Genomic DNA, 27,619 nt, shown 5'->3' with positions numbered 1-27,619 from the left:
TCCCTTTCTCCTTTCCCTTCTTTTCTCCTTCCCTTTCTCCTTTTCTCTTCCCTTTCTCCTCCCTTTCTCCTTTCTCCTTTCCTCCTATTTCTCTTTCTCCTCCCCTTTCTCCTTTTTCCTTTCCTTTCTCCTCTTATTTCTCTTTCTCCTTTCCTTTCTCCTGATCTTCCCTTTCTTTTCCCCTTCCCCTTCCTTTTCCCCACCCATCTGTTGGGGTGGTGCTCCCCAGAAGTCAGTACTGGGGTCCATTCTATTTAATATCTTTATTGGTGATCTGAATGATGGAATCGAGTACACCCCTCAGTAAGTTTGCAGACAACACCAAGTCGGGGGGAAGTGTTGATCTCCTGAGGGTAGGAAGGTCCTTCATAGGGACCGGGACATATTGGATTGATGGGCTGAGGTCAATGGGATGAAGTTCAACAAGATCAAGTGCTGGATCCTGTAGTTCGGTTACAATAACCCTTTCTGAGGGCACCTGGTGATTAAAATGTGCGTTTATTGTTTATTACGGGGTTCAGATTATTTATTTTTCTGTCAGTCGAGAAGATCAAACACCCCCACACAAAATGACGGAGCGGTCCCTTTAAGGCCAACTTCCCGCCCTCCTCAGCCCCGTCCAATCAGCTGCGGGCGGGGGGACGTGGCTCAGAGAGAAGGAAGGCCAACTGAGGGTAGAAGCTTGAGTGACAGCTCTGTGACCAATCAGACGGCATGCTGTCAGGCGAGGAGGCGGGTCTTCCGGTGGGAACCGCTGCGCCTTCCGGTAGGAACCGCAGCTCGAAGGGAAGAGGGCGAGTGCTGGCGACATGATCAAGAAGTTTGACAAAAAGGACGAGGAGTCCGGTCCGTTGCTGACGGCAGGGAGGGGGAAGGAGGAGGAGGAGGCAGCGGGATCAGGGCTGGGCGGTGTTTCCCTGCGGGGAGCGAATATTAGGAGGGCAGGGCGTGTGTGGCCTGAAACGGTGGTGAGGTGAGCGGGTAACGGCCTCTGAGGAACGGGGCTCGGCTTCATCGCTCTTGAAGAGCGGTGTTGGGACACCGGCCTTCCTCACACGGAGACTTTGTGGTTTGGACAGCATTGGGAGCGCCCACGCTGAGTGCAAGTGTGGTGAATGGGGCTGTAGGCTGAATGTTTTCACTCCACGAAGTCGTCTGGAAATTAAGTTTAGGTTGCACCGGACTCATTCTCTATTGAGGTCTTCTAACCCCCAGTTCAAGTTGCACGTGGTCACTGTGTTGAGTCTGTGCACTGTTAAGGTCTTGCACTGAAAGCCCAGGCAGCCAAAAGTATCCTGGGCTGTGTCAATGGAGAGGGAGACAGCAGGGCAGGGACGGGACTGTTCTCCTATGCTCTGACCTCGTGAGGTCACTCCCACCTGGAGTCCTATGTCCATGTATGGGCCTAAGCATAAGGATGTGGGCCTTTTCAGATGGGTCCAATGGATGGCCGTGAAGATGCTCAGAGGGCTGGAGCTCCTCTCTTACAGAGATAGGCTGAGGCAGCAGGGCTTTTTCAGCTTAGAGAATGGAATGCTCTAGGGAAATCTTGTGGCCTTCTGGTGCTTAAAAGGAATTCATAGGCAGGAGAGAAATCAACATTTGATGTATGTGGATAGTGATAGGACAAAGGGTAACAGTTTCTAGACTTAAAAGGGGAGATTGTGTTGCCAGCAGGATCAGGGAAGTGATTGTTCCCCTGTACTCAGCACTGATGAGGCTGCACCTGCAGGAAAGACATTGAGGCCCTGGAGGGGGTTCAGAGAAGGGCAACAAAGCTGGTGAGGGGTCTGGAGCACAGACCTTATGAGGAGAGGCTGAAGGAGCTGGGAATGTTCAGCCTGGAGAAGAGGAGGCTCAGAGGAGACCTCATTGCTCTCTATAACTTCCTGAAGGGAGGTTGTAGTGAGCTGGGGGTCGGCCTCTTCTCTCGTGTCATTAGTGATAGGACCAGAGGGAATGGCTTCAAGCTGCACCAGGGGAGATTCAGGCTGGACATGAGGAAATGCTACTTCTCTGAAAGAGTGGTCAGGCAGTGCAGTGAGCTGCCCAGGGAGGTGGTGGAGTCACCGACCCTGGAGGTGTTCAAGGAACATTTGGATGTTGTGTTGAGGGATATGGTGTAGCGAGAGCTATTGGTGATAGGTGGATGGTTGGACTGGGTGATGCTGTGAATGTTTTCCAACTTTGGAGATTCTATTCTATGATTTAGTTTGGATGTCAAGGGAAATTTTTCACTGAGAGTGATGAGGTGCTTGCACAGGTTGCCCAGAGAAGCTATGGGTGCCCCATCCCTGAAGGTGTTCAAGGCCAAGTTGGACGTGGACATGGGCAACTTGATTTGCTGTCTGATTTAGGCAGGGTTGCCAGCCACTGTGGCAGAGGTTTGGAGCTAGATGATCTTTGAGGTCCCTTCCAACCCAAGCTATTCTGTGATTCCCAAGATGGGACTGATTGGATTGAGTTTTCTTTCATTCTGCTTGCAGTGCAAGAACTGAAGGATGAGTGAATGGAAAATAAAACATTACTGTTGGAGGAAAGGGCTCAGAAGTAGGGTTTGGAGGGATTTGTGTGTCCATATCAGTGATTCTGAGAGGTATTTTCACCAGCAATGTGAATTAGAAGGTTTCTCTCTATGCTGCCAGCAGAGAAATGTCATCTCAAAGAAGTTAAATGTTTAGCACTCCTCAGAAATCTTAGAGAAGAACAGTATTTTACCTTCCTTATATTCCCTGAAACCAAAGGCTTCTCTGCTTTCTCTGAGACTCAAACTCAGTTTATTAGATATCTAATATGTAGCTTATATATCTGATATTTAGTATATGAGATGGATGGTGATTGATGTAGCTGGTTCCAAAATAGGGCAAAGGAGTTGAAATGTTCCTCTGTAACAGGACAAGAGATGGATTAGAGCTTGTAGAAAGACCCAGGGTAGAAGGAGCCATATGAATCTTCCATCCTCTCTTTCCTCTTCTAAAAAGAAGTAAATGTGAGCAAAATTAACACCCTGTTTCCCCTTCTGAAATGTTTTTGAAGCCCTCTTGCAGATTTTGATTGCTTTGGCTTTTTTTTTTTTTGGTATATAAAGGGAGCATTAAGGCAACTTCACCAGTAAGTCATTTTCTTGTTGCTCGTTTTCCAGCTGTGTTGCAAGATGATCACCCCTTACATATACAACTTAATTATGTTCTCTGTTTTGATGAATGTATTTTCTTAACCATGAGGTCTCTCTTCTTCCTCAGGTAGTGGTTCCAATCCTTTCCAGAATTTGGAGAAGAGTGCTGTGCTTCAGGAGGTATGAATGGTTTTGAAGCATTAGCAGCTTGAGGAGGAGTTACAGCGCAGCTAGCAGGAGATGTGAACAATTAAATGTGGATAGCTAATTTAAAATCACACTGGGTGGGTGTGAAAGTGCACACAGTGTTACTCAGCGATGGTTCTATGCGTGGCAGTTTGATCTTTCTGAAGAACTGACCTGCCTGCTTTCATGTATTAAAAAGCTTCCTGCAGCTTTGTGTACCACCAAGTGGTGAGGTGAAAGCGTGGTTAAATAAACAAGGAATTTTTGGGGGGTGGCAAACAGCTGCAAAAAGGAGCCTCAGTTTTTCTGTTCTGTGCTGAATCATTGGGCAGCAGATGCTATGAAAGGAGCAGAGTTGAGATATTCTAGATTATACTTCTATTTTAAATTACATTGCCAGTACCAAACAGTAAACTGAATCACTGTGTCCAGTTCAGTTTGCTGCCTATCCAGCTTGAACTGAATGCCAAGAGGATGTTCCTTGGGATGCATTTTAGAATGAAAAAACTTATGAGCTGCTGAGGTTGAGAACAAACTGCTTTCAAGGAGAAATTATTGTTGGGTTATGTTGTAAGAAGTATTTGTGCTGAGTTTGCAGGCACGGATCTTTAATGAGACTCCTATAAATCCACGAAGATGCCTGCACATACTTACCAAGATCCTTTACTTGCTGAACCAGGTAACTGTCGTTGTGTCTTATCACCCAGATTGCACGTTCACGAGGTGAATTTGTGATTACTTTCATTGTGGAAGAGGTTTTGTACCTCCTGCAGTCAGATTCAGCACAACTACGCCACAAACAGGGAGCTAATGGTGTAGCATTATGTTTCCCTTTCTGACTTTCCCTCTAAGGTGAGATATGCCTGTGTCCCTAAAGCTCTTCAGTCTTTTTCTGAGTGCCAAGTGAGAGCTGTTACTGCCCATGTTCACTGAGGCATCATGTAATGAAGTCGTATATATTCACCTGACTGAAACAGAGGTGAAATGAGAACAGAAGGCAGAGGGTGAGGGAGTGAAAGGTTCTTTTTGTTTGTGAAGAAGTTGGAAGCGTGGTAAGGAAGGAAGATTTACTGTAGGTTACTGTGGAATCAGGATTCCTGCATGCACCTACCTGAGTCAGGGCAGTTTCTAACATAGTTACCATCAGCTGGGATGGCTCTGTGCTGTTCAGTGCTGATTGGTACAAGTCATCTCTAAGTACATCCTTCTTAACAAAACCAAAGCAATAGCTGACACAGTGACCTCAGAAGAGGGAACAGAGGCTACTTGACAAACTGTTCCATCATTTTGGATGGCACTTTGATTGAGACCAAGTGTGTAACTGTGGTGACCTTGGTGTGTGTTCCCTGGGAAACACAAGGCAAGGGTAGGACTGTCATTCCCAAGAAGAAAAAGTCTTCGAAGAGAAGATTCTTGCTGTGTGAGTGGGGATTCTAAATAGAGGTTTACAAGTGGAGGCTAGTGGATAATTACAGTTCTCTCTCATCTTATGTGCTATTTTCAGGGTGAACATTTTGGAACCACTGAAGCTACAGAAGCCTTTTTTGCAATGACCAGATTGTTTCAGTCTAATGATGTAAGTACCCAGTGGTTAATGATTTCTGTCTCCTTGGTTTTGGCTGGATTCACAGTAATTACAAAACAGTTCCAGGCTTTGGGAAGAGGGCGAGGCAAGCACTTCAGTGAGCAAGTTCAGTGAGCAAACCACTTGCTGGAGGCAATTCCCCATTTGGAAACAAATGACTGAATAATAACATGCAGTTACTTCTGCAGGTTGGTTTTGGTGGTTTTTTTGTTTTTTTTTTCCTGAGCTGAATTCCTCTTGTGAAAAATATGAACAATCACTGAAAGCTTGGTATACAAATCAGTAGAATTCTGTGGATGGTTCCTGTGCTTGCAAATAATCCACACCTGCTTAGTTCTCTGAATAAAATTAACAACTTGTTTGTGAATCAGATACTTCTATTCACTTGAATGGCCTGGCCTGCTCTATTTGTGAATCAGTTTGCAGTAGAATCATAGAATGGTCTGGAAAGGACCACAGAGATCATCAAGCTTCAAACTCATCTGCCACAGGCAAGGTTGCCAAGTCCTAGATTGAGTGCTAGATCAGATTGCCCAGGGCCCTCCATCCAGCCTTTTCTTGAACACTTTCAGGAGCAGAGCACCCACAGCCTCTCTGGGCAGCCTGTTCCAGCACCACACCACTTTCTCAGTGAAAAATTTCCCCCCTGACATCTAATCTAAATCTTTCCTCCTTCAGTTTAAAACCATTCCCCCTTGTCCTGTCACTCTCAACTGTCTAGAAAGTTTCTTTCCTTTCTGTTTGTCATCTCCCTTGAAATACTGGAAGGCCATTATTAGATCTTCCTGCAGCCTTTTCTTCTAGAGACTGAACAAGCTTGGGTGTTTGAGATTGTCTTTATAGGAGAGGTGCTCCAGCCCTCTGATTGTCTTCGTGGCCCTCCTCTGGACCCTCCTCCTGTGTTGGAAACCCCAGATGCAGTGCTCCATATGGGGCTCACAGGGGCAAAGCAGAGTGGGATGATTATGTCCCTTGCCCTGCTGGCCACCTCTCCTCTGATGCAGTCCAAGATAGTGTTGGCTTTCTGGGCTGTAAGCACACACAATTGGCTAGTGTTCAATTTATCATCTGTTATCCCAGGTATTGGGATACCTGGTACTTGGGGAAGATCTCCTCAAGAGCAGCCCTGAGGGGAAGGACTTGGGGGTCCTGGTGGACAAGAAGCTGGACATGAGCCAGCAGTGTGTGCTTGCAGCCCAGAAGGCCAACTGTGTTCTGGGCTGCATTAAAAAAGGAGTGACCAGCAGGGAGAGGGAGGTGATTGTACCCCTCTACTCGGCTCTTGTGAGGCCCCATCTGCAGCACTGCGTCCAGGCCTGGGGCCCCCAGTACAGGAAGGATGTGGAGCTCTTGGAGTGGGTCCAGAAGAGGGCCACTAAAAAGATCAGAGGGCTGGAGCACTTCTCCTGTGAGGAAAGGTTGAGGAAACTGGCCTTGTTTAGCTTGGAGAAGAGAAGGCTGTGGGAAGACCTCATTGTGACCTTCCAGTACTTGAAAGGAGCACTTAAATAGGACAGGGAATGGCTGTTTTTGAGGATGGACAGTGATAGGACAAGGGGGAACGGTTTTAAACTGAGACAGGGGAGATTTAGATTGGATATTAGGAGGAAGTTTTTCACTCAGAGGGTGGTGAGGCACTGGAACAGGTTGCCCAAGGAGGTTGTGGATGCCCCTGGATCCCTGGAGGCATTCAAGGCCAGGCTGGATGTGGCTCTGTGCAGCCTGGTGTGGTGGTTGGTGACCCTGCACACAGCAGGGGGGTTGAAACTGGATGAGCATTGTGGTCCTTTTCAACCCAGGCCATTCTACAATTCAGTGACATCTCCCTTATCTTTCTTATTTGTTTTCTGATTCGTCTGAAAGCAAGATGACTGTTGTCTGCTTAGCAAACATGGTTTTACTTTCATACTTTGTACAGACATAGGGGGAAGAGTTCTATGTCTTGTTTATTTTTGAAACTTCTAGGGAGTGTTCATTTGTTACTGCTTTTGAGTTTAATGATTTCCTGCAATGTTCTTTCACAGCAAACCCTTAGAAGAATGTGCTACCTTACTATCAAAGAGATGGCCAATATTTCTGAGGACGTCATCATTGTCACAAGCAGGTAGTACAACTTCAGGAAACACAGAATCAGAGCTCTGAAACAAGTAGCTGCATTGAAACATGTTTGTTTTAACTGCTGGGTTTTTCTTTAATCCTGCTGAGTGAAGGAGCTAAATAAGCCAGGTCCATGGCAAAGCAATTTAATGGACAGTGTATTTTATAATGTTATGTATTTCTACAGACTTCTAATGTTACTAATTTTCAAATAGCTAATTCTTAAGATGTTGTTTCAAGCCATTCTGGATCCTTGCAGTTATGTGGTAACTGCTTGAACAGTAATTAAATGAGAGGAGCTGAATGTCACAAACAAAGTGAGGCATTGAGATGCTCAGGGAGTGTTAACAGGCTCTCTTTGGTTATTTCAGCTTGACCAAAGACATGACAGGGAAGGAAGACTTATATCGAGGCCCAGCCATCAGAGCTCTCTGCAGGATCACTGATGTAAGTACAAATCTCAACACTTTTGTTTCAGAGATGACAAGTGTATTTAAAATCAAGTGTCTGTTCTGTAGCAGGGTGCATTCTTAGAATAGAAGTGGAGCTGCCACTGCTCTGAAGCCATCTACTGGACAAGGGGGAATGGTCTTAAACTGAGACAGGGGAGGTTTAGGCTGGATATTAGGAGAAGTTTTTCATTCAGAGGGTGGTGACACATTGGAGCAGGCTGCCCAAGGAGGCTGTGGATGCCCCTGGATCCCTGGAGGCATTCAAGGCCAGGCTGGATGTGGCTCTGTGCAGCCTGGTTTGGTGGTTGGTGACCCTGCACACAGCAGGGGGGTTGAATCATAGAATTGTAGAATCACAAGGTTGGAAAGGACATACAGGCCCATCTAGTCCAACCATCCTCCCATCACCATTCGTACCACGAGCCACTAAACCATATCTCATAGCTCCTCATCCTGATGCCTCCTGAACACTGCCAGGGACGGCGACTCCACCACCTCCCTGGGCAGCCATTCCAGTGCCTGACCACTCTCTGAGAGAAGTTTTTCCTCATGTCTAACCTAAGCCCCCTCCGGTACAACTTGTGGCCATTTCCTTGGGTCCTGTTTGTTGCCTGCGAGAAAAGGCCAAACCCCTCCTCATCACAGCCTCCCTTCAGGAAGTTGTAGAGTGCAATGAGGTCTCCCCTGAGCCTCCTCTTCTCCAGACTGAACAATCCCAGCTCCCTCAGCCGCTCCTCATAAGACTTGTGCTCCAGACCCCTCACCAGTTTCGTTGCCCTTCTCTGGCCACACTCCAGGGCCTCAACATCTTTCCTGTAGTGAGGGGCCCAAAAGTGAACACCGTACTCGAGGGGCAGCCTCACCGGTGCTGAGTACAGGGGGATGATCACCTCCCTGCTCCTGCTGGCCACGCTATTGCTAATGCAGGCCAGGATGCCGTTGGCCCTCTTGGCCACCTGGGCACACTGTCGGCTCATGTTCAGCCAAGCATCAACCACCAGCCCCAGGTCCCTTTCCTCTTCACACTCATCCAGCCACTCATCCCCTAGCCTGTAGCACTGCATGGGGTTACTGTGGCCAAAATGCAGGACCTCATCCCACTCACCTCAGCCCAGTGATCAGCTGATCTAGATCCCCCTGAAGGGCCTCCCTACCCTCAGGCAGATCGATGCTACCTCCCAACTTGGTGTCATCTGCAAACCTACTGAGGATGCACTCAATTCCTTCATGAACTCCATGATCACTGTGGTCCTTTTCAACCCGGGCCATTCTATGATTCTGTGTTAGTGATGTGATAATTCTGTGGAGCTATAGCACTAAAACCATGCAGTTAAAAGGCAGGAGCTTTGGAGGTATGGTTTTTGGTCTAAGATTACTTTGCTGTGGACTTGGATTGTGTCACTGAACCTTCAGGAGCTGGCACTTGCAGAAATAAGTGTTTTTAGAATCAGGTGAAGTGGATTATATCCATTTTTTGGATATGTTCTGCATATGTTTTTATCTTAAAACTGCCCTTATGTTCTGCCTCTAGTGTTTGAGTATCAATACTTTTCTCCCCCTCCTTTTTCACAGGGTACAATGTTACAAGCTATTGAGAGATACATGAAGCAAGCCATTGTGGACAAAGTCCCCAGCGTGTCTAGTTCTGCACTGGTGTCTTCCTTAGTAAGTAAAGCAGCATATCATTGTAATTCTGTGCATTCTAGGAGGACAATCTGTGTTTCTAAGAGAAGCAGTCTGCTATTTGTGTAGCAGTGGAATTTCCTGGGTCTCAAACAGTCTCTCTTCTCCATCTCCTTCTTTAATATTCTCTCCCTTTTCAAGTATGTTGTTTATAACAGCTGAAGTGCAAATTGTTCAGCATGTAGTTAGTATGGAACATTAATTTAACCAGTGAGGGGCTTGTCTTGGTTTTCAAAAGTGAAGTGCACTGATGGCCATGAAAATGCTTAACAGCTTGGTGAGTAAATAAGAACAACCTGTTCTGTGCTGGGAAGGAATGGGTGCTGGTGGTTCTGAACTGCAACAGAAAGTAAAAGCAGCTTGCTCTGTGCTATGCAAATAAGAAATCAGTGGAATTGCTGCCCTGAATAGACTGCCATACAAGATTATTTTTGTTGGTACGTAGTAGAAGGGACAGCTGAAGACTTTCACTGTGTTTTCTCTCTCCATTGTTTAAGAGCAAAGGCTGGAAAATATCTTGCTTGTTTAATGTTTGTATTAAAGGGGGGAAGAACAAGTGAAAGGCTGAGACTGAGGTGCAAGAGAAGCAGTGCTTTATAAGGGCATTGGGTAAAGAGGCTGGCCTCACTGGTGGATCAAAGCAATATACTTCACAGTGCTTCTGGTATTAGCTTGTTTGCAGTCTCAGTTTGTGGCTTCTTGCAGCATATGATGAAGATCAGTTATGATGTAGTCAAACGATGGATCAACGAAGCTCAGGAGGCAGCTTCCAGTGACAACATCATGGTGCAGGTATGTGTCAGTGCTATTCTGTAAGTTCTTCAAACAACCTTGGGAAAAAAACATTAACATCAATTACTTTTTATTATTATTATTATTTTTTTTTTTTTAATGGTAATTTTGACTTGAAGGAAATGATTCCACAGCTTCAAAAATCACAAGTTTTCCCACAACCCCACTGCATGTTTATTAATTAAGAGATGGTGCTTTATTGCAATCCTCTGTCCTTTCCCCACAAGTCTTCTGGTGGCTGGAATGCCACTGTTCATTCCATATGTTCAGTGTTATGAGACAGAATGAGCACCAAATGTACGAAACCAGCTTTGTTGGTGCTCGGTCAGCAGCTTGGTTAAGCTTTATGTAAGCTAGTCCTATGGCAAAAGAACCTTGGCAAGCAACTGGAAGTGTTCCTTCTTCTTCAGTTTGGACTTTTGTACTTTACAGTTTGTGCTTCTTATGGTTTGGACTTTCAACGTGTCAAGGATTTTCTAGTCAGCTGTGATTTCAAGGGGTATCTTGGAAGTTAAGCATGCTCTATAAAAGCAAGCTTTAGTGTGCATCACAGTTAAGTAAGCTGAAGAGTTCTGACATTTAATGGGGAGAAAAGGGAAGAAAGTAACTGAAGAGCTCTTTGTAGGCTTTCTCAATGGGAAGGCAGGAAAAAGAAATACTGCATATCTTTGCTGCTCGTCAGGAAACTCAGATCATTTGAGATTAGAAGGAACTAACGCTGGGAAACTGCAATTGTAAGACACAGAAGAGGGCTAACAACCTGCCTTTTTCCAACTGCAGTGTGTATTGAATGCCTTCATGTGTTCTTGTGCCTGGTTTTGGTTTCTTAGTACCATGCCTTGGGGCTGCTCTACCACCTCAGAAAAAACGACCGTCTCGCAGTTTCCAAGATGCTGAATAAGTTCACCAAGTCTGGCCTGAAATCCCAGTTTGCTTACTGCATGCTGATCCGGATTGCAAGCAAACTCTTGAAGGAATCTGAAGAGGGGTAAGAAAGAAGCAGCATGTGAATTACCAAATTAATTGTGCTTTGAGGTAGAAGTAGGCAGAGCTGATGCCTGGAGGTTTGTGTGGTAGTTGTGTGGTGAGGTTTGGGTATTTTCGGTTTGGGTTTGGCACCATACCAACAGAATTCAGTTGGCAGTGGGATTAAAACTGCTGAGCCATCTCGGGAGGGGAGGAGGCTGTTGTGCTTTTCTAGTTAGGTGCAGTTCAAACACAGTATCTACCTGTATTACAGCCATACAGACAGAAGCCTCTATCCTAATCTGATCTCATACTAGCAGAGATCTATGAGAAATTCATCTCCTGATGCAATTCTTTGACTGGTGAACGTTTTTGTTAGTGATGTGTAATACATAATTAACAAAGTATTTCTAGAACACAGGAGTTGTGGCTTGTAGATGAGCTTAAGATGAATGGAATAGTAGGGGATTGGAGCTCTGTTGTTCAAGTATGAGTTGAGCAACGCAACAGTGCAAGAAACAAGAGAACCATGTGTTAACTGTGCCTTCTGTCATGTTCTCAACAACACCACGTTGGGATTTGTGTGTAGTTCAGCATCACAGTGTGAAATTTCTTCTGTTTGTAGGCATGAAAGTCCACTGTTTGACTTCATTGAGAGCTGCCTGCGGAACAAGCACGAAATGGTTATTTATGAAGCTGCTTCTGCAATCATCCATTTGCCAAACTGCACAGCAAGGGAGCTGGCACCTGCTGTTTCAGGTTGGTTCAAGAGTCCTTTTTACCATCTTTCTTAGCTGTTAGAAAGGGTGGAAAAACACATTGGAGAGACGAGTACAGCTTAACTGAAGCACTGGAGTCAAAATGTAAATGCTCTGATTGTCCTCGAGTTCAGGGCCTTCTGGATGGGAAGCGGTTTGATTCCTTCTTCCCCATTTCCTTCAGAGCTGTAGAGAGGGGGCAGCAGAGGTGCTGTCAACAGAAAGAGGAGGTGGGAGGGAAAAGGTAGAGGACTTGATAGCACAGATGTGACACTACTAGGAAACAGCTTGTTATTGTTCTAAGGTGTAAAACTGAAGGCCGTGTTTAATCTGCTTTTGAAACTAGTGATAAATGACAAATAGAACTGCATGAATGCTCAGCGTGCCATCTGCAGTTGGATGGGAATACGTGAGACTTCCCTCTCCCATTTTTAGAAAGAGATTACATTTAATTTTCTGCAGCAGTGACTTGTGACTGTATTGTTTGCCCCTCTCAATATCAGAGGGGTGATACAGGGCAACTTCCTTTTCCACATCTGTTGTGGGCATGAGAGCTCTCATAAGGTGCCTAGAGCCAGGTTTTATTTGACATCTCTCCTCTGTAGCATTTTGTCATGACTTACTTCTCTTGATTCTTTATTTTCAGTGCTCCAGCTTTTCTGTAGTTCTCCCAAACCTGTCTTGAGATACGCAGCCGTACGGACCCTTAATAAAGTGAGTGCTTCAAGATCTTCTAAACAAGCACAAGAGCATCAGAGAAAGCCAGACTTTGGTGCCTGATGGTGTGTTGCCTAAAACAGAGCAACTATTCATGTGATTACTGTATTCAGAAATACTCCTTGTTGGAGGATTGTCTTTTCCATGCCAGATATTCTGGTGTGACAGAAGTCTTTTCTGCATTCAAGCTGTATTTGCTCATTTCTGGACCACAAGGCTGTAGCTGGACAACTTGTGAGCTCTTCAACTATATAAGAAGCAGAGCCTTGAATATTTAATTCTGTAAAAGGTATAAATAAAATGTGTGGAGGAAATAACATTCTGATTCCAAAGCTACAGCAGTAGCAGAGCAAGACTTGGGTCAAGCCATGCTGTAGAGTTAGGGTAATATGGTTAGGTGGTTGGATTCGATGATCTTTAAGGTCTTTTTCTCAACCTGAGTGATTCTGTGTGGCTGCCAAACCCTTACAGCTTTGAAATGGTTTCCTTTGCAGGTGGCCATGAAGCATCCATCTGCAGTCACTGCCTGCAACCTGGACCTGGAAAACCTCATCACTGACTCCAACCGCAGCATCGCTACCCTCGCCATCACCACCCTGCTGAAGACAGGGAGTGAGAGCAGCGTGGACAGGCTCATGAAACAGATCTCTTCCTTCGTGTCAGAAATATCAGATGAGTTTAAGGTGTGGCATTGGAGGCCTCTGCTCTTTCCAGCTGCAGGTTTTTCTCCCATTCTTGTTTTTATTAAGCTTTTCCCGTTTGTTAAACCCTCCAGTGATTTATTAGTAAGTCTGATAGAGTAAAGGCAGCTTTAGATTCAGAAGGTGTGCTTGTCTGTTTTCCAGCTGTCAAAATAAGAAGACTGTGGGGAGACCTCATTGTGGCCTTCCAGTACTTGAAAGGAGCACTTAAACAGGACAGGGAATGGCTGTTTTTGAGGATGGACAGTGATAGGACAAGGGGGAACGGTCTTAAACTGAGACAGGGGTGATTTAGATTGGATATTAGGAGGAAGTTTTTCACTCAGAGGGTGGTGAGGCACTGGAACAGGTTGCCCAGGGAGGCTGTGGATGCCCCTGGATCCCTGCAGGCATTCAAGGTCAGGCTGGATGTGGCTCTGTGCAGCCTGGTGTGGTGGTTGGTGACCCTGCACACAGCAGGGGGGTTGAAACTGGATGATCTTTGTGGTCCTTTCAGCTCAGGCCATTCTGTGATTCTATGATTCTGTGAAATACACCGTTTCATTTCCTCTCACCACTCCAAAAAAGGTGGAACATCATTTGGTAGATAACTGTCTCCTGTGCATTTTCCTAGAAAATTCTCTACTGTCTTCTGCTTGCTAATTTGGAGAGGGATTTTAACTGTTCTACTTGAGTCTGTATTGCTTCAGTCTGTAAAGTCACTGTAAAATCAGGTAATGACTTGGCTAGGGGTTGTTCATCTTACATTTCCCCTTCACACTGCAGAGTTGCCTTGAGGAATATAACATGAGTACGGAAAGCTGATATCAGTGTGCAGAGGTCTTATCAAAACTTACTGCTTTTAATAAGCAAAAGAAGTAAGTTTGAAACTGCAAAGAACTCTAGGGACAAAATATGACCTGTCAAGTTAGAATTAGATTAGGGTCATTAGAGGGCAGAGGGAGGAATGGGCCTTTGAATTCATTCCAGAATACAGCCTCCCTAGCGGAGCCAAGTCTTGCAGCATGTTGACGTGGAGTTGTTAATGCATTCCTGCTGTGAGTCCACAGCCAGATTTCATCCTTCTTGTACAAGAATGTAATCTGTCAAGGTGAAAGTTTGAGATGGTGAGAAGCCTGTGCCTTCACAGAAGGATAAATGTGTAACTAACACGCATCTGTGTTGTTTTGCAGGTGGTGGTAGTGCAGGCTATCAGTGCTCTGTGCCAGAAATACCCTCGGAAACACAGCGTCATGATGACTTTCCTCTCCAACATGCTCAGGGATGATGTATGTTTGAAACTTCCTTGGTGTAGTTCTTGGCAGGTAGCTCTGGTGGTGGGAAGGGTCTCTTGTTTTATATCACTGGCTGCATAGCAATGGCCTGAGTGATCACCAAAACCCTGTTTATTTTGTGGGTCAAACCTGTCTAAAAGATGCTTGTGAATTAGAGCTGGTACATTAAAAAAAAAAGATCTGAAGAAATTCTAAGATTCTGTGCCTATATTGACCCATGAGAAGACCCTATTAGATTATCCAGCCTTCCTGCTCTCTTCTGTTAGTATAAATGTGTTATTTTTCCTTCATGGGAAGAAGTAATCGAAGCTTGAGGGGAGCTGTGCAGCTCTGTGGTCTGAGCTCTGCCTGCCTGGTGAGTGTTCTTGTTTTTCTCTTCCCAGGGAGGCTTTGAGTACAAGCGAGCCATTGTGGACTGCATAATTAGCATCATTGAGGAGAATCCTGAGAGTAAGGAATCTGGCTTGGCTCACCTCTGCGAGTTCATTGAAGACTGTGAGCACACTGTCCTTGCCACAAAGATCCTGCACCTGCTGGGAAAAGAGGGGCCCAGGACTCCATCCCCATCCAAGTACATCCGTTTTATATTCAACAGGGTGGTGCTGGAGAACGAGGCTGTGAGGGCTGGTAAGTTCTCCTCCAAAGCTCCATGGATTCGTGTCTCAGTTCTGTTTGAAATCTCAAGGCTGAAAATGGGTGTGGGAGGCAATGTTTATTCCAGAGGTATTAAGAAGTAACTCCTGTGCATTGCTTGTGAAAAGGACTTTAAGCTACCTGGAATGAGGTCATCTGGTGGAGAATTCTCTTGGAAAAAGGGTTGCAGGGTCGTTAAGGTGACCTTGGTCTGTAATCCCTAACACTTAACTATTTCTTTCTGAAAATACTGGTGTAGTTTATATCATGTAACATATCACTAAAGGGTTCGTGGTATGAAAGCGACAACCTTAGCAATTGTGACTGCAGGAGAACAGTGCACACAGCACTGAATCATGCTGTGAAAACGTTTGCAGATAGCTTTAGCACCACTGACACCTCCCTTTTTTCTCTTCTAGCTGCTGTAAGTGCATTAGCAAAATTTGGTGCCCAAAATGAGAATCTTCTTCCAAGCATCTTGGTGCTTTTGCAGAGGTGGGTGGGTATGAGTGCTGTATGTGCTGAGACATGGTGACACTGGGCAGTCTGTTTCCATGAAGAAGCAAGTTAGACCAAACCAGAACTCCAAATGTGGAGGCTCTGCTGAGCAGAGGGTGTCTCTTTATGTCTGCAAGGAGCCCAGGAGTGCTGAAGGTGTCAGTGCAAGGTGTGATTAGTCATCAATCATCTGACAATCTGATGTGAGAATGTTCCTTAGAGGGCAGTAAGTCTACAGTGCCTCAGTAAGCATGCATACTTCTGCATTCATCCGTAGTAAGAAGGCAGGTTTCCATGCTACTTAGAAAGAGTAACTTGTGTGTGGCTGAGTAGTGATCTCAGCTGTTCCAGTTTCACAGATCTGCATCTCTTGCCTTCATGTATGGTCTGTACCTTCCTGAGAGCTGACTGCTGCCCTGCTGTTCTCCACAACAGGTGTATGATGGACAGCGATGATGAGGTTCGGGACAGAGCAACGTTCTACTTGAATGTTCTACAGCAGAGGCAGATAGCCCTGAATGCTGCCTATATTTTTAATGGTGAGTGATAGGGAGGATTCTGTGCACCATGTGAAGGCTGAGCTGTTATTTAACTGCTGCTGTAAGAAGACTACAAAACATCTCTTGTAACTTGGGTCAGAATAACCAGAAGGAGCCTAACTTCCAGCACTGTCACTTTGCTAGGCAATGTTTATGACAACTGAGAATGGCATATTTAGCATAATATGGGAAAGGCTGTCTAGATAAACAGCAGGAAAGCTGGATGGGTGTTTTCATCATTGCTTCCTCTGCTTGGACCAAGTTTCTTAACCTTTGTTCTGTTTTCTCCATGAAAAAAAAAAAAAGAGGTTGAAATATCTTGCTGTGACAGTTGGTTATAAAAATGTTTTATGGTCCTGTGGCTAAAAGGTCATGCAAGTGAAGTGTTTAAGGTTTAAGACTATTGCAACATGACTTCTCTCAAGTGATCTGTTTAGACTCCAGTACCCTTTGGAAAGGCAAATTTCTCTGTCATCTTCAGAGCAGCTTTTTTATTCTGCATAGGATCTTGATGTACTTCATGTGTGTGCATGTATGCAAGTGTGTGTGTGTTTATTAAGAAGTGGAAGTACTTTACCAGCTGTTTGTTAGCCCAAGTCTATCTAGCTGTGAGCTCTAGATTCCATACAGTTTTTCTCTGCAGTCTGATCCAATGGACAGGCTACAGAGAAGAACTTTTGGAATAATTTGACTTGATCTCAAGAAGGATGTGGCTGAAACACTGGTAAGTTTTTTCAGACACTGATGCCTTGTTGCTTCTAGTGCAGTGGACAATACAGAACTGGCTGTGTTCATTTGTCAACCCTGTATCATAGTGCCTGTAGGTTTTTGACAGTTCCACCTGTCAAACCTTCTGTCTGCTGTTCTGTGTCACAGGGCTGACTGTCTCTGTTCCTGGAATGGAGAAAGCCCTGCACCAATATACACTGGAGCCTTCTGACAAACCTTTTGATATGAAAACAGTTCCGCTGGCCACTGCACCCATCTTTGAACAGAAAGCAGGTAATAATGCTCAGGCTTTCTGTAGTCAGGTTCTAGGCAAGACTGTAAGCATTCAGGTTGCCATAATGACACTTGGTGTCTGTAAACTGCTTGCTGTCCTGGGAGGATGAGGCCAAGACTGACTCAGCTGAAGGCTGAACCAAATCACTTCACTGGCTTCCTTTGATCTTCCATCTTGACCTTGCAAAACCTTTCTAGAAAATGTTGTGGGATTATTTTTTTTTTTCCCCTTTCTACTTTTCTTATCTTTTAGATATGGGATTTCAAATTCCCTGGGTTGAATGTTCTCACGTAAGCAGAGTAAGGAAGTTAATGACTTCTGAGAAATGACAGCTTGTCTCGAGTACTGCTGTGCTCATGTATCACAGCTGTGGTTGTGCTGCATACTGAAACTGGAGCAGTCATGCAGTCAGTGTAGTGAGCTTTTTGCTGGCTGTTCTAGATTACAGTGCACTTTCTTTATCAAATCTCTCCTTTCCATGCAATCCAATATTGCCCAGCAGAAGAGACTTTTAAATGCACATGTAACGAAGTGGCAGTGATAACGAGCAGAAGGTTTGAAATGCTACAGGCTGATGAGTTTTTAGCAGAGACACAAAGGCATTTAGAAGTGCACAGTGGAGCTGACAGCACTTTTCTTGTCTTTTCTTCTCACAGAGATTTCCCTAGTGACCAGCAAACCTGAAAAAGTTGCTCCTTCACGTCAGGATATATTCCAAGGTATGTGAGAGGATTCATGCTTGAAGTAGTGGGAGGATTGCTACAGGTCAGGTGGGAGGAATGAACAAGGCTGTCACTGAGTGTCTGTTTCCTTTTCCTCTCTGTGCAGAGCAACTGGCAGCCATTCCAGAGTTCAAGAGCTTGGGGCCGTTATTCAAGTCTTCAGAACCAGTGCAGCTCACAGAAGCAGAAACAGAGTACTTTGTTCGTTGCATCAAACATGTGTTCACAAATCACATCGTTTTCCAGGTAAGGGTACCACATCTGGAGGTTGGTGTCCCTCCCTGTGGTGGTGGGGGTTGGATCTTGATGGCCTTTCTATGATTCTAAGGGAAAATAAGCACTGCTGCCAGAGCACTGTAGCTAATTTGGGGGAAACTGCTGATTAGAAATGCTGCTTCTGCTCTTGAGACCTTTTCATTCTATACTTCTGCAGTTTGATTGCACAAACACGTTAAATGATCAGCTGTTAGAAAGAGTCACTGTGCAGATGGAGCCATCGGATGCTTATGATGTGATCTGCTGCATCCCAGCACCCAGCCTGGCTTACAACCAGCCAGGCATGTGTTACACCCTTGTCCAGATGCCCCAGGATGACCCCACTGCAGGTATCAATCAGCTGTTGAACTGTTCAGGCTGTGGGATTTGAGCCCATCCTGAGATTCCAGTGCTGCTTTTCTCATCTGCCATACATGCTGGTTTTTGTGTAGGGCCTGTTTGTGCAAAATAGCACACGTGATTCTTTTTTTTCATCATTCATATTGGATGATTAAAAATGAGATGGTAATGAGGAACAGAATGCAGATGGTATGGGAAACTGAGTTTATTACCTTGAGTCAATGAAAGCACGGATGCTGGGGTAGTGTTGGGGAATAGAATCAGCAAAACAAAAATGCTAATGGAGGAAGATCAATGGGTAGATTGCACCTTTATTTCTTTCTCCTAATCTGTTCACACTTCAAGTAAGTTCAGTTGGATTTGAAGTTGATTTAACGTGACTCAGCTTATCAGTGGATGTCTTGGTTAGCACTCTAAACCAGAGAAGATCAGAGCTAGTTTGAATCCCTAAACTCTGTTTTTTGGATCATAGTCCACTGGTCAGGAACCCTTGCAGGGTTTGTCCTGGTGGCTGATGCAGACCAGGCTGCAAGTTGGTGGAGTTGTGCTTGTCACACTGTGGAATGCTCCCCCTCTGAGATCTTCCTTTGATCTTCATCTTGGAGTCTAGGGGAAATTTTTTAAGATGGAAAGCGTTTTGGCCACTGCCATGTCTCTGTCTTTTGGGGAAAAGCTGATGTATTTTCCTCCAAACTCCTTTTGGGGAAGCAAGGGCTCAAACAGAAGAAACTGCACCACTAACCTGTATGGACTTTTCCTTTCCTCCCCAGTTGCTTGTACTTTCAGTTGCACAATGAAGTTTACTGTCCGGGACTGTGACCCAAACACAGGAGTCCCAGATGAAGATGGCTATGATGATGAGTACGTGGTGAGTTCTGTCTTCTTGTCATTACTTCTGAGTACGTGGCCATTGCACCGACAGTTTTCTTTCAGATCTGAAGCCCATCAAGGAGAACACAGGATGTACCTGAAACACTATTTCCAAAATCTCATAGCTCATGCCTGCTTAGATCCTTACCCAAAACCACACTTCTGTCAAAAGTCAGTTTGGCTTTAGTGCCCTGTGAAAACAGGATTTGTGGTAGCAGGTGTGAAGGAAGCAATAACTCTGAGTCAAAAAGCAACTGCCCCATTTTCTGCTCTCCTTTGGTGCCACTGTTTCTTTTCTGTATATTTTTCTTCTAAGCTTTACAGATGGCCACCACAAATACTGATTTTTTTTTTCTTCTCTGCTTTTTTTAGTGTATTATTATGCATTTCTTCTGAAATTGAAGCCAGTCACGCCAGGGTTGTCTCATCAAAGTGCTGCTCTGCCTTTTTTTCTTTCTAAGAATTGCATCCTTCTCGTAAGTGACAGCTGAAAAACTCCCTTGCTTTTTTCTTTCTGTCAGTTGGAAGATTTGGAGGTGACGGTGTCTGACCATATTCAGAAGGTTTTGAAGCCCAACTTTGCAGCTGCGTGGGAAGAAGTGGGAGACGACTTTGAGAAAGAAGAAACCTTTGCACTGGGTTCAATCAAAACCCTCGACGGTAAGATGATTTGTCCTCATTTATCACTGACCCATGCAGTAGTAATCCTGGTAAATCTTCCATTCTAAGAAGGTAGTTAGTGTGGGAGGAGGAGGATTTGGTGCCTTCCAGTGTCATATCACGTCCCAGCAACAAAGCTTTGTGTTGCAGTGCTGGGACTGTCGTGAGTGGAAGCTTGGCAGTGCCTTTTTAGGCTGTTAAAGACAGCAGGAAGGACATCACAAGTCAGTTCTCACAGAAAGCTTGGCACTGAACTGGAGATAACGTTCTTTTTCAATTTCTGAATGCAGAAGCTGTCAACAACATCATCAAGTTCTTGGGCATGCAGCCCTGTGAGCGATCAGATAAAGTGCCAGAGAACAAAAATTCTCACACGCTCTACTTAGCTGGTACGTATTCACACTGTTTTCATCCATGTTTCTCAGACAGATTTTTTACTAAATGATGGGAAATAGGCAAGGAGATTCTGCTCTTGTTCCTCTCTGTGGAGAGCTGTGAGTTTTGCATGCAGCTGGTGCTCATTTTGCAGCCTGCCACTGTGGGTGTACTCAGGCTAGGCCTTGTGTCTCAGCATGAAGGTATTCTGCATGTGGGAACACAGTGAATCCTTTGAAGAAGAACTTCCAGAAACACCTAACTAAATTCCTTGCCAAAAGTAGGTTTCTAGGACTGTTTTGTTTTCGAGTTCCTGAAAAAGCCTCATCCTAAAATGGCCTGTTGTGTCACATTTATTTGGTGACTGTGGTTCAGGCTTATGCTTCTGGACAGCTCCTGGAAGTTGAGACAGTGGATTTTGCCTTCACGGCAGAATCTGGAGTACAAAGTACAAAGGCAGTGTTGCCTTTGCCAACTGGAAGTGAGCTTTAGCTATTCCCTTCCTGGTTTTTGTCCATGTAACTCTGCCTGGCCCCCCAGCAACTCATGCTGAGTCTGGATGTCTGTTATTACCTTCAGTCTTGGCCTCAAGAGCTGAAGGAATTTAAAGTTTCGGTTTAATCCCCAGTCTCAGTGCAAATGGCCAGAAGCTCAACGTGTCTTGTTGTTGTTTTTGGTCTTCAGGTGTATACAGAGGTGGTTGTGATGTGCTGGTAAGGTCCAGGCTTGCACTGGGAGATGGCGTGACCATGCAGGTGACAGTCAGAAGCAAGGAAGAAATGCCTGTAGATGTCATCCTGGCTTCTGTAGGCTGAGCGTTACAGCGCTTCAGCTGCAGTGGGAGCTTTGCAAACAGCAGCTGGATGTACACCAGATCAAGCTGTCTGTCTGTCCTTCTGCATGTTGTTTTTACTCCTCCATTTGGTAAATATTTTGTATGATGTTACAGTAGTGGCTGGCTGGTACTGAGCCTTTCCCTTGTCCTTTCCCTCAGCATCACTCGCTCATTCCTCTCTAACTTATTGTCTCTGGCCGCTGGCAGTAGAGCAGGGAAAATAAAAGATGTAGGTGGTAAGAAAACTGGAACTGGAATTTTGTCAAAACTGATTTTTATTAACAGAAAATAAACGCTGGTCCAAATGGTAGAATTCCTATGAATGACTGTTCAATAAAATAGAAAATTCTTCTTCTAATTCCGTCTGCTTCCAAGCCTTCAGTTCAAAAAATGAGCCCATAGGGGCTGTTTAATTAGCAGAAGCCCCTTATTCCTAAAGGGGTGCTGTTAAATTCAAGTAGTTAAAAAACAACAAAACCTTGCAGACTCTGCTAGCCCATAAATGTACAATTTTTAAAACAATTTTGTGTCAAATAGAGACCAAAAAACCCGATGTATATAGAAATTAAACTTCACCTATGAATGGCATATTCCTTTTGCACTGTGGAATATCAATTCTCTGAACCTTATCAAATTGTACCAAACACCACTGCAGCTTTCTCCTGGGCTTCAAGCTGTGAAAAGTCCTGGAAATAAAGGGGGAAGGAGGGACCTTGTGCTGACTTCCATGTAAGAAGAGATTACCAAAGCCAAAATTAGGGTGCTTAGATGCCCCTTGACAGTTGCAAATACAGCGTCTATACTGTCTATACTTGGAGGGTTTACAGATTCAAAGTCCATTTATCTGGAGATAAAGCTCAAGGTCTCTTGAGCTGTAAACAGAGAGAACAGAGCTGCAGCAGCTCAGAAGGAGTTGATGAAGTTCAAATATGCATTCAGGAAGCCTGTTGGATCCTCCAGCTGGGGGTAGTGGCTGATGTGGTCATCCAGCACCGACACTGTGGACATGGGAAGCATTTTTCTGTTGGAAATGAATGGAGCAAGACTTAAGCACAGGAACTGCAGCAGGCACAGAAAGCCACCAGCTGATGAATGCCTTCGTTCACAGTTGGGATTCTCTCCATAACTTGGATTTTGGCATCAGAAACCCTCCAAGAGCTGCAGGTGACCCCTGTTCTATTTTCTGGAATTTTAACCACATCAGACAGTTAAGATTTATCATCACATGCACGATAGCTGTGACTAAGAATTGTGACTTTGATGCCTAAAACTGGGAAACAATTTCCAAACTACTGTCCAGCCTGACTGTGTAGATTGGAAGTGAAAAGGAAAACCAACCTATGGAAAGGGAACTGAGACAAAACCCCCCATATAACGAAACCCCAGCTGCATACTGCTGCTCTGTGTCTTACTTGTAAAGCTGGAGAAACTCTGGGTGTGGATTCACAGGGTCCAGGGGCCCGTAGATTAAATGCACTGCAAGAAAGAAGCACAAATTGAACTTCTGTATCCATGGACATCCTTCACCGAGCCAAGGAGGTGACCCAACTGAACCTGCACAGATCCAACTTGAGCCTTGTTATCCTCATCAGCATTGCAAGAAGCTCCCTGATGAATGGAAGGAAGCCAGCACCACACTCCAGTGCCTCCAGGGATGGGAGCCTCACTCCAAATGGGGAAAAAAAAGAACGTTCCTACTTACGTGGGACAGAGGTGGACATCAAAGCCCCGACCCAGCGGTCTCTGTGCTTCTTCCTCTGGTTTATGTACTGCAAAATACTGAAGAGAAGCCCATTGTTACACAGCTGATGTGTTCAGATCACACCCCGCATCTGTTTTGGGGACAACAGAGATCCCAAAGCCCAACAGAAGCAGCTGGAGACTGAGGATCCTACATCCTGATGCCTGGCTGAGCGCTGGCAACCTTCAAAAGCGTCAAACTCAAGAGCTCCCGCAGAAATCCCAGCGGCCTACCTGTCCACGACGAGATTGCCGTCGTTGGTCCTCACCGCCGTCCACATGTCCCAGTACTCTGCCTGTGAGGGCTGCGTGTACGGCCCAAAGACTGCGCCAAGCCTGAAAAGAACCCAGGGCACAAAAAGGGTCAGCGCTCCCCCGTTATAGAATCAGAGAATCACCAAGGTTGGAAAAGACCTAAAAGATCATCCAGTCCAACCGTTCACCTATTCCCAATAGCTCCCACTAAACCATGTCCCTCAACACAACCTCCAGTCTTTCCTTGAACACCCTCAGGCTTGGTGACTCCACCACCTCCCTGGGCATCCATTGCAGTGCCTGACCACCCTTTCTGAAAAGTAATACTTCCTCATGTCCAGCCTGAATCTCCCCTGGCGTAGCTTGAAGCCATTCCCTCTGGTCCTATCACTAATGACACGAGAGAAGAGGCCGACCCCCAGCTCACTACAACCTCCCTTCAGGAAGTTATAGAGAGCAATGAGGTCTCCCCTGAGCCTCCTCTTCTCCAGGCTGAACATTCCCAGCTCCTTCAGCCTCTCCTCATATGGCCTGTGTTCCAGACCCCTCACCAGCTTTGTTGCCCTCCTTTGAACACGTTCCAGGGCCTCAACATCTTTCTTGCAGTGAGGGGCCCAAAACTGGACACAGCACTCGAGGTGCGGCCTCACCAGTGCTGAATACAGGGGAACAATCACCTCTCTGCTCCTGCTTGCAACGCTGTTTCTGATGCAAGCCAGGATGCCATTGGCCTTCTTGGCCACCTGGGCACACTGTCGGCTCATGTTCAGCCGAGCATCAATCAATACCCCCAGGTCCATTTCCTCTACGCAGTCCTCCAGCCACACCGCCCCAAGCCTGTAGCATCGCCTGGGGTTGTTGTGGCCGAAGTGCAGGACCCGGCATTTGGCCTTGTTGAAACTCATCCCATTGGCTTCAGCCCAGCTCTCCAGCCTGTCCAGATCCCTCTGTAGGGCCTTGCTACCCTCAGGCAGATCCACACTTCCAGCCAATTTGGTGTCATCTGCGAGTTTACTGAGGGTGCACTCGATGCCCTCATCGAGGTCATCAATAAAGATATTGAAGAGGAGCTGTGAAGCACGTGGGTGCCAGCAAACCCTACGACTCATCCCCCAAACACGCTTCGCATTTGGCCCGAAGGCTTTTTGGAAATCAAAGAAATGAGCAATATCTGGTGAAAATACCTGACCCTATACCCCATAAAGGATGGTTTAGAGGTTTTATTGCAATTCCATCCTCATAGGACAGAAGGATTCCAGCAAAATAAACCACTTTTCCAACCTCGGTTTGATTATTTAAATTCAGGAGCAAACCTCTGCCTGGGATTTATATTTCTTTACCAAATACCCTCCTCCACATCCCCCACCCATGGATGGAACCCACCATTGCAGAGCCCAACTCACCCTCTAGAGAAGAAGAAGAAGTTCATCAGCCTCGTGATGATGGGGGACAGCAAGCCCCCATCCTTGAGAACCTGGGGCAGAAAGAAAAAGCAGGTGGCACCACTGCAGGGCACAGATGGGTGATTCTGGTGTGCTTTTCCCACAGGCTCACCTTCTGTATGAATCTGGGGTAGTACGTTTCAGGGAAAATTCCTGGAAGGATCACAGAGAACAGAGGTGTAATGCTGTAATAATTGTTTTGTTCTGCATTCCCCAGTCTTTCAGCAATCTTAGTAAAAACCTGAGCTGAAGGACCTCTAAAATCTGACCCTACCACCCATCCCGATGTGCTGGGCAAACCTCACCTCCGTTGGACAAGCAGAGGCTGTTGATCAGGATGCTGCCAGTTTTATTGTGCTCATACCTGGGAACAGAAGGGGAGATGGAGAAACACCCTCTGCAAGCTGGGGGGGCATCTCTAAGAAAGCCCTTCCAACCCAACATCCCACGATTCTACGATCTCCAACATCCTTTCCAACCCAACCTCCCACGATTCTACAATGTCTAATGTCCCTTCCAACCCAACCTCCCACGACTCTACGGCCTCTAAGGTCCCTTCCAAAACAACCATTTGATTCTATGAACATGGAGCAGCCAGCCCAGCAACCTGTGGAGCAGCTCCTGTGCAACCGTATCCCCGTAATCGTGGGACAGGAGGTTTATCCTCTGGTGGTGGAGGCCGAGGTGACGGACCAGCCGCTCGACGATGCTGGCTTGCTCAAAGATGGAGTAGTGGTGGGGCCTCTGCCAAGGAAAGCAGAATCACCGTGAGAGCATGTGAACCCACAAACACTTCAAAATAAAGAGCCTGATGGAGATGTCCCCATAATCATTCTCCATGTGCCCTAGAGGACATCACACCCAAGAAAGGGTGGCGCATTGACTGAACCCATCTCCGCTATCAACCTTATTTATCCCTTCTGCTATTAGAATGTCTCATTCCTTTTTTCAGAACGGGGGAAGAGATTGGGATGTGAAACCCAAATGAACACCAATTCCCAAACCCCCAATAGCTCCTCTTTCCAGGCTTACGTACAGGCTTGTCACTGAACCCGAACCCTACAAAATCCAGAGCGATCACCCGGTGGAAGCGTTGGGTCAGTCCTTCCCATATCTGCAAGGAAGAAAAAAAATGTAGGAAAATAGGAGTTTTGCCAGGAGGGAGGAATCCCAGCGGGGTGTCCCCATGTTCTCACCTTGCTCCAGTCATAGCTGGAGGTTGGGAAGCCATGCAGGAGGATGACAATGTCGGAGCTGCCCACAGCGCCAGTTGAATCTGTGGAGGGAATGGAAGGACCTCAAGATGTGGCACCACCAAAACAAAAGGATATATGGGCTGAAGCCCAAATATCGCCCGCAACCCAATTTCCTGGTGGCCATGGGGGTGTCCTTACCTCTGTAGAAGATGCTTTGGTGTTTGTAGGTGAAGAAAGCTCCAGAGGCCTTCCAGGAGAGCAGCGCTGGGGAGAGCCGTGGGGGTGGGATGTGTAGGTACACGGCCAGGAGTGGGACGCTGAGCAGCCCCACCTGCACCCACCACTCCTTCATCCTGCAGGAGGTGGGATAGCTTGTCCCTATAACTTCATCCCCACAAATGGCCATCCACCCCATATCCCCCCATCCCTATAACCTCATGTCCCCACAACCTCACATCCCCATAACCTCCCCCAAAGTCCCCATAACCTCACATCCCCATAACCACCCCCAAAGTCCCTGTAACCTTGCATCCCCATAACCTCCCCCAAAGTCCCCATAACCTCACATCTCCATAACCACTCCCAAAATCCCTGTAGTCTTGCATCCCCATAACCTCCCCCAGAGTCCCCATAACCTCACATCCCCATAACCACCCCCAAAGTCCCTGTAATCTTGCATCCCCATAACCTCCCCCAAAGTCCCCATAACCTCACATCACCATAACCTTCCTAATGTCCCCATAACCCTCCCCCATGTTCTCCTTCCCATTCCCCATAACACTCCCCCATCTCCATTCCCCAAGTCCCCATAACCATACCCCGTAACCCTCTCCATGTCTCCACAGCCCGCCCATTCCCATATCCCAATAAAGCCCACCCCCAATCCCAATAAAGCCCATAACCCTCCCTACATCCCCATAACCCTTTCCATTCCCATAAACCATCCTCATCCCAATAACCACCCCCTTGTTCTCATAACTCCTCTATGTCCCTATGACCTCCCAGGCCTTATAACCTGACTCCCATAAACACCAGTTCCCTCCCCATAATCTCCTAATCTCCCCATAACCTCACATTCCCATAACCCTTCCCATGCCCATGCCCCCATAACCCCGTGTCCCCATAACCCTTCCCATATCCCCACAACACCCAACTCATAATCCTCCCCGTGGCTCCATAACCCACCCTGTGACCACATGACCCTCCCCGCATCCCCATAACCTCCCCACAGCCCCCACCACCCCCCCTACGTCCCCATAACCCTCCCCACGTCCCCGCACACCTCACCCCTCCAAGCTCCACCTCTTCACCACTAAGCCCCGCCTGTTCCACGCGCAAGCCACGCCCCCATATCTAGCCACGCCCCCTCCCCCACTCTCTCCATTCTCCTGATTGGCGGAGGCCACGCCCCTGGCGGCGGTGGGCGTGGCCTCAGGCCGGGCGCTCCCTCACCCGCTTTCAGGTGCGCGGCTCCCACGCCGCCATTCCATCTCGTGGGCAGGGCCTCCTGCGCATGCGCATGTCCCTCAGCCTGGCCACGCCCTCCCCGAGCCCGGCGTCTCTCCGTTGCTTGGCAACGGCAGAACGCCGTCAGGTCGCCGAACGTTTCTACGCCTCCTCTGATTGGCTGAAAGGGGAACGGGAGGCCAATCGGGGCGGGGATTGTTGCGTGGTGGGGGCAGACAGAGCCGGACGGCGGGAGGCGGCGGAGCGTGTGAAGCGTGGTGAGACGATGTCGAGCAGGAGGAGCGTCGGTGACCCGGAGGTGGGCGGGAAGGGGACGGTACGGGCAAGGGAGGAACGTGGGGGGGTGGCCTGAGGTAGAGGGGTTGGGGTCCCAGAGGGGGAGGCCTTGAAGTGAAGGCCGTGAGGGTAAAGGGTTGGGGGGGGGCCTTGGGGTGAACAGTGGG

The 27,619-nt window shown here is 46.7% G+C and overlaps 3 protein-coding genes across 3 annotated transcripts in view; 2 read left to right on the top strand and 1 right to left on the bottom strand.

Moving 5' to 3' along the window:
- The first annotated feature begins 747 nt into the window (after positions 1-747).
- Positions 748-21,434, top strand: COPG2 (COPI coat complex subunit gamma 2). The gene is made up of 24 exons (XM_042872501.1): positions 748-846; positions 3,243-3,295; positions 3,900-3,980; positions 4,806-4,877; positions 6,911-6,990; positions 7,355-7,430; positions 9,008-9,100; positions 9,824-9,910; positions 10,741-10,898; positions 11,502-11,635; positions 12,281-12,348; positions 12,846-13,034; positions 14,225-14,320; positions 14,710-14,953; positions 15,379-15,454; positions 15,893-15,996; positions 16,873-16,998; positions 17,656-17,718; positions 17,828-17,967; positions 18,155-18,326; positions 19,107-19,204; positions 19,728-19,866; positions 20,157-20,255; positions 20,926-21,434. Exons 1-24 carry the CDS (start codon positions 810-812, stop codon positions 21,054-21,056), a joined length of 2,616 nt encoding a protein of 871 aa, XP_042728435.1. The 5' UTR covers positions 748-809; the 3' UTR covers positions 21,057-21,434.
- MEST lies at positions 21,334-27,207 on the bottom strand. Its single transcript, XM_042872502.1, has 12 exons — positions 27,162-27,207; positions 25,908-26,062; positions 25,710-25,789; positions 25,550-25,627; positions 25,121-25,257; positions 24,819-24,877; positions 24,626-24,666; positions 24,475-24,545; positions 23,051-23,152; positions 22,779-22,855; positions 22,489-22,552; positions 21,334-22,097 (listed from the first exon to the last, which is right to left on the bottom strand). The coding sequence occupies exons 1-12, from the start codon at positions 27,197-27,199 to the stop codon at positions 21,980-21,982; spliced, it is 1,020 nt and encodes a 339-aa protein (XP_042728436.1). The 5' UTR covers positions 27,200-27,207; the 3' UTR covers positions 21,334-21,979.
- Positions 27,208-27,392: 185 nt separating this feature from the next.
- Positions 27,393-27,619, top strand: part of CEP41 (centrosomal protein 41) — an 8,155-nt gene continuing 7,928 nt past the window's right edge. The window contains exon 1 of the mRNA XM_042872523.1: positions 27,393-27,474. Within this exon, the coding sequence (XP_042728457.1) occupies positions 27,442-27,474 (33 nt within the window). The 5' untranslated portion in view covers positions 27,393-27,441. The remainder of the gene's footprint in view (positions 27,475-27,619) is intronic.

Source organism: Lagopus leucura, unplaced genomic scaffold (assembly GCF_019238085.1).
Source record: "Lagopus leucura isolate 7727_CA_CO unplaced genomic scaffold, USGS_WTPT01 Super-Scaffold_100008, whole genome shotgun sequence".
Lineage (NCBI taxonomy): Eukaryota > Metazoa > Chordata > Aves > Galliformes > Phasianidae > Lagopus > Lagopus leucura.
Note: the sequence above shows the minus strand (reverse complement) of the source record. Positions and strands in the feature narration are given on the sequence as shown.

Excerpts from the sequence above, each read along its gene's own strand:
- COPG2 (XM_042872501.1), top strand. The coding sequence starts at position 810 with ATGATCAAGAAGTTTGACAAAAAGGACGAGGAGTCCG. Across the intron at positions 9,101-9,823 it reads CTGCACTGGTGTCTTCCTTA|CATATGATGAAGATCAGTTA; the intron begins GTAAGTAAAGCA and ends GGCTTCTTGCAG. Across the intron at positions 20,256-20,925 it reads TCACACGCTCTACTTAGCTG|GTGTATACAGAGGTGGTTGT; the intron begins GTACGTATTCAC and ends TTTGGTCTTCAG.
- MEST (XM_042872502.1), bottom strand. The coding sequence starts at position 27,199 with ATGGAATGGCGGCGTGGGAGCCGCGCACCTGAAAGCGG. Across the intron at positions 22,856-23,050 it reads GGCAATCTCGTCGTGGACAG|TATTTTGCAGTACATAAACC; the intron begins GTAGGCCGCTGG and ends GCTTCTCTTCAG. Across the intron at positions 22,553-22,778 it reads GATGTCCACCTCTGTCCCAC|TGCATTTAATCTACGGGCCC; the intron begins GTAAGTAGGAAC and ends TCTTTCTTGCAG.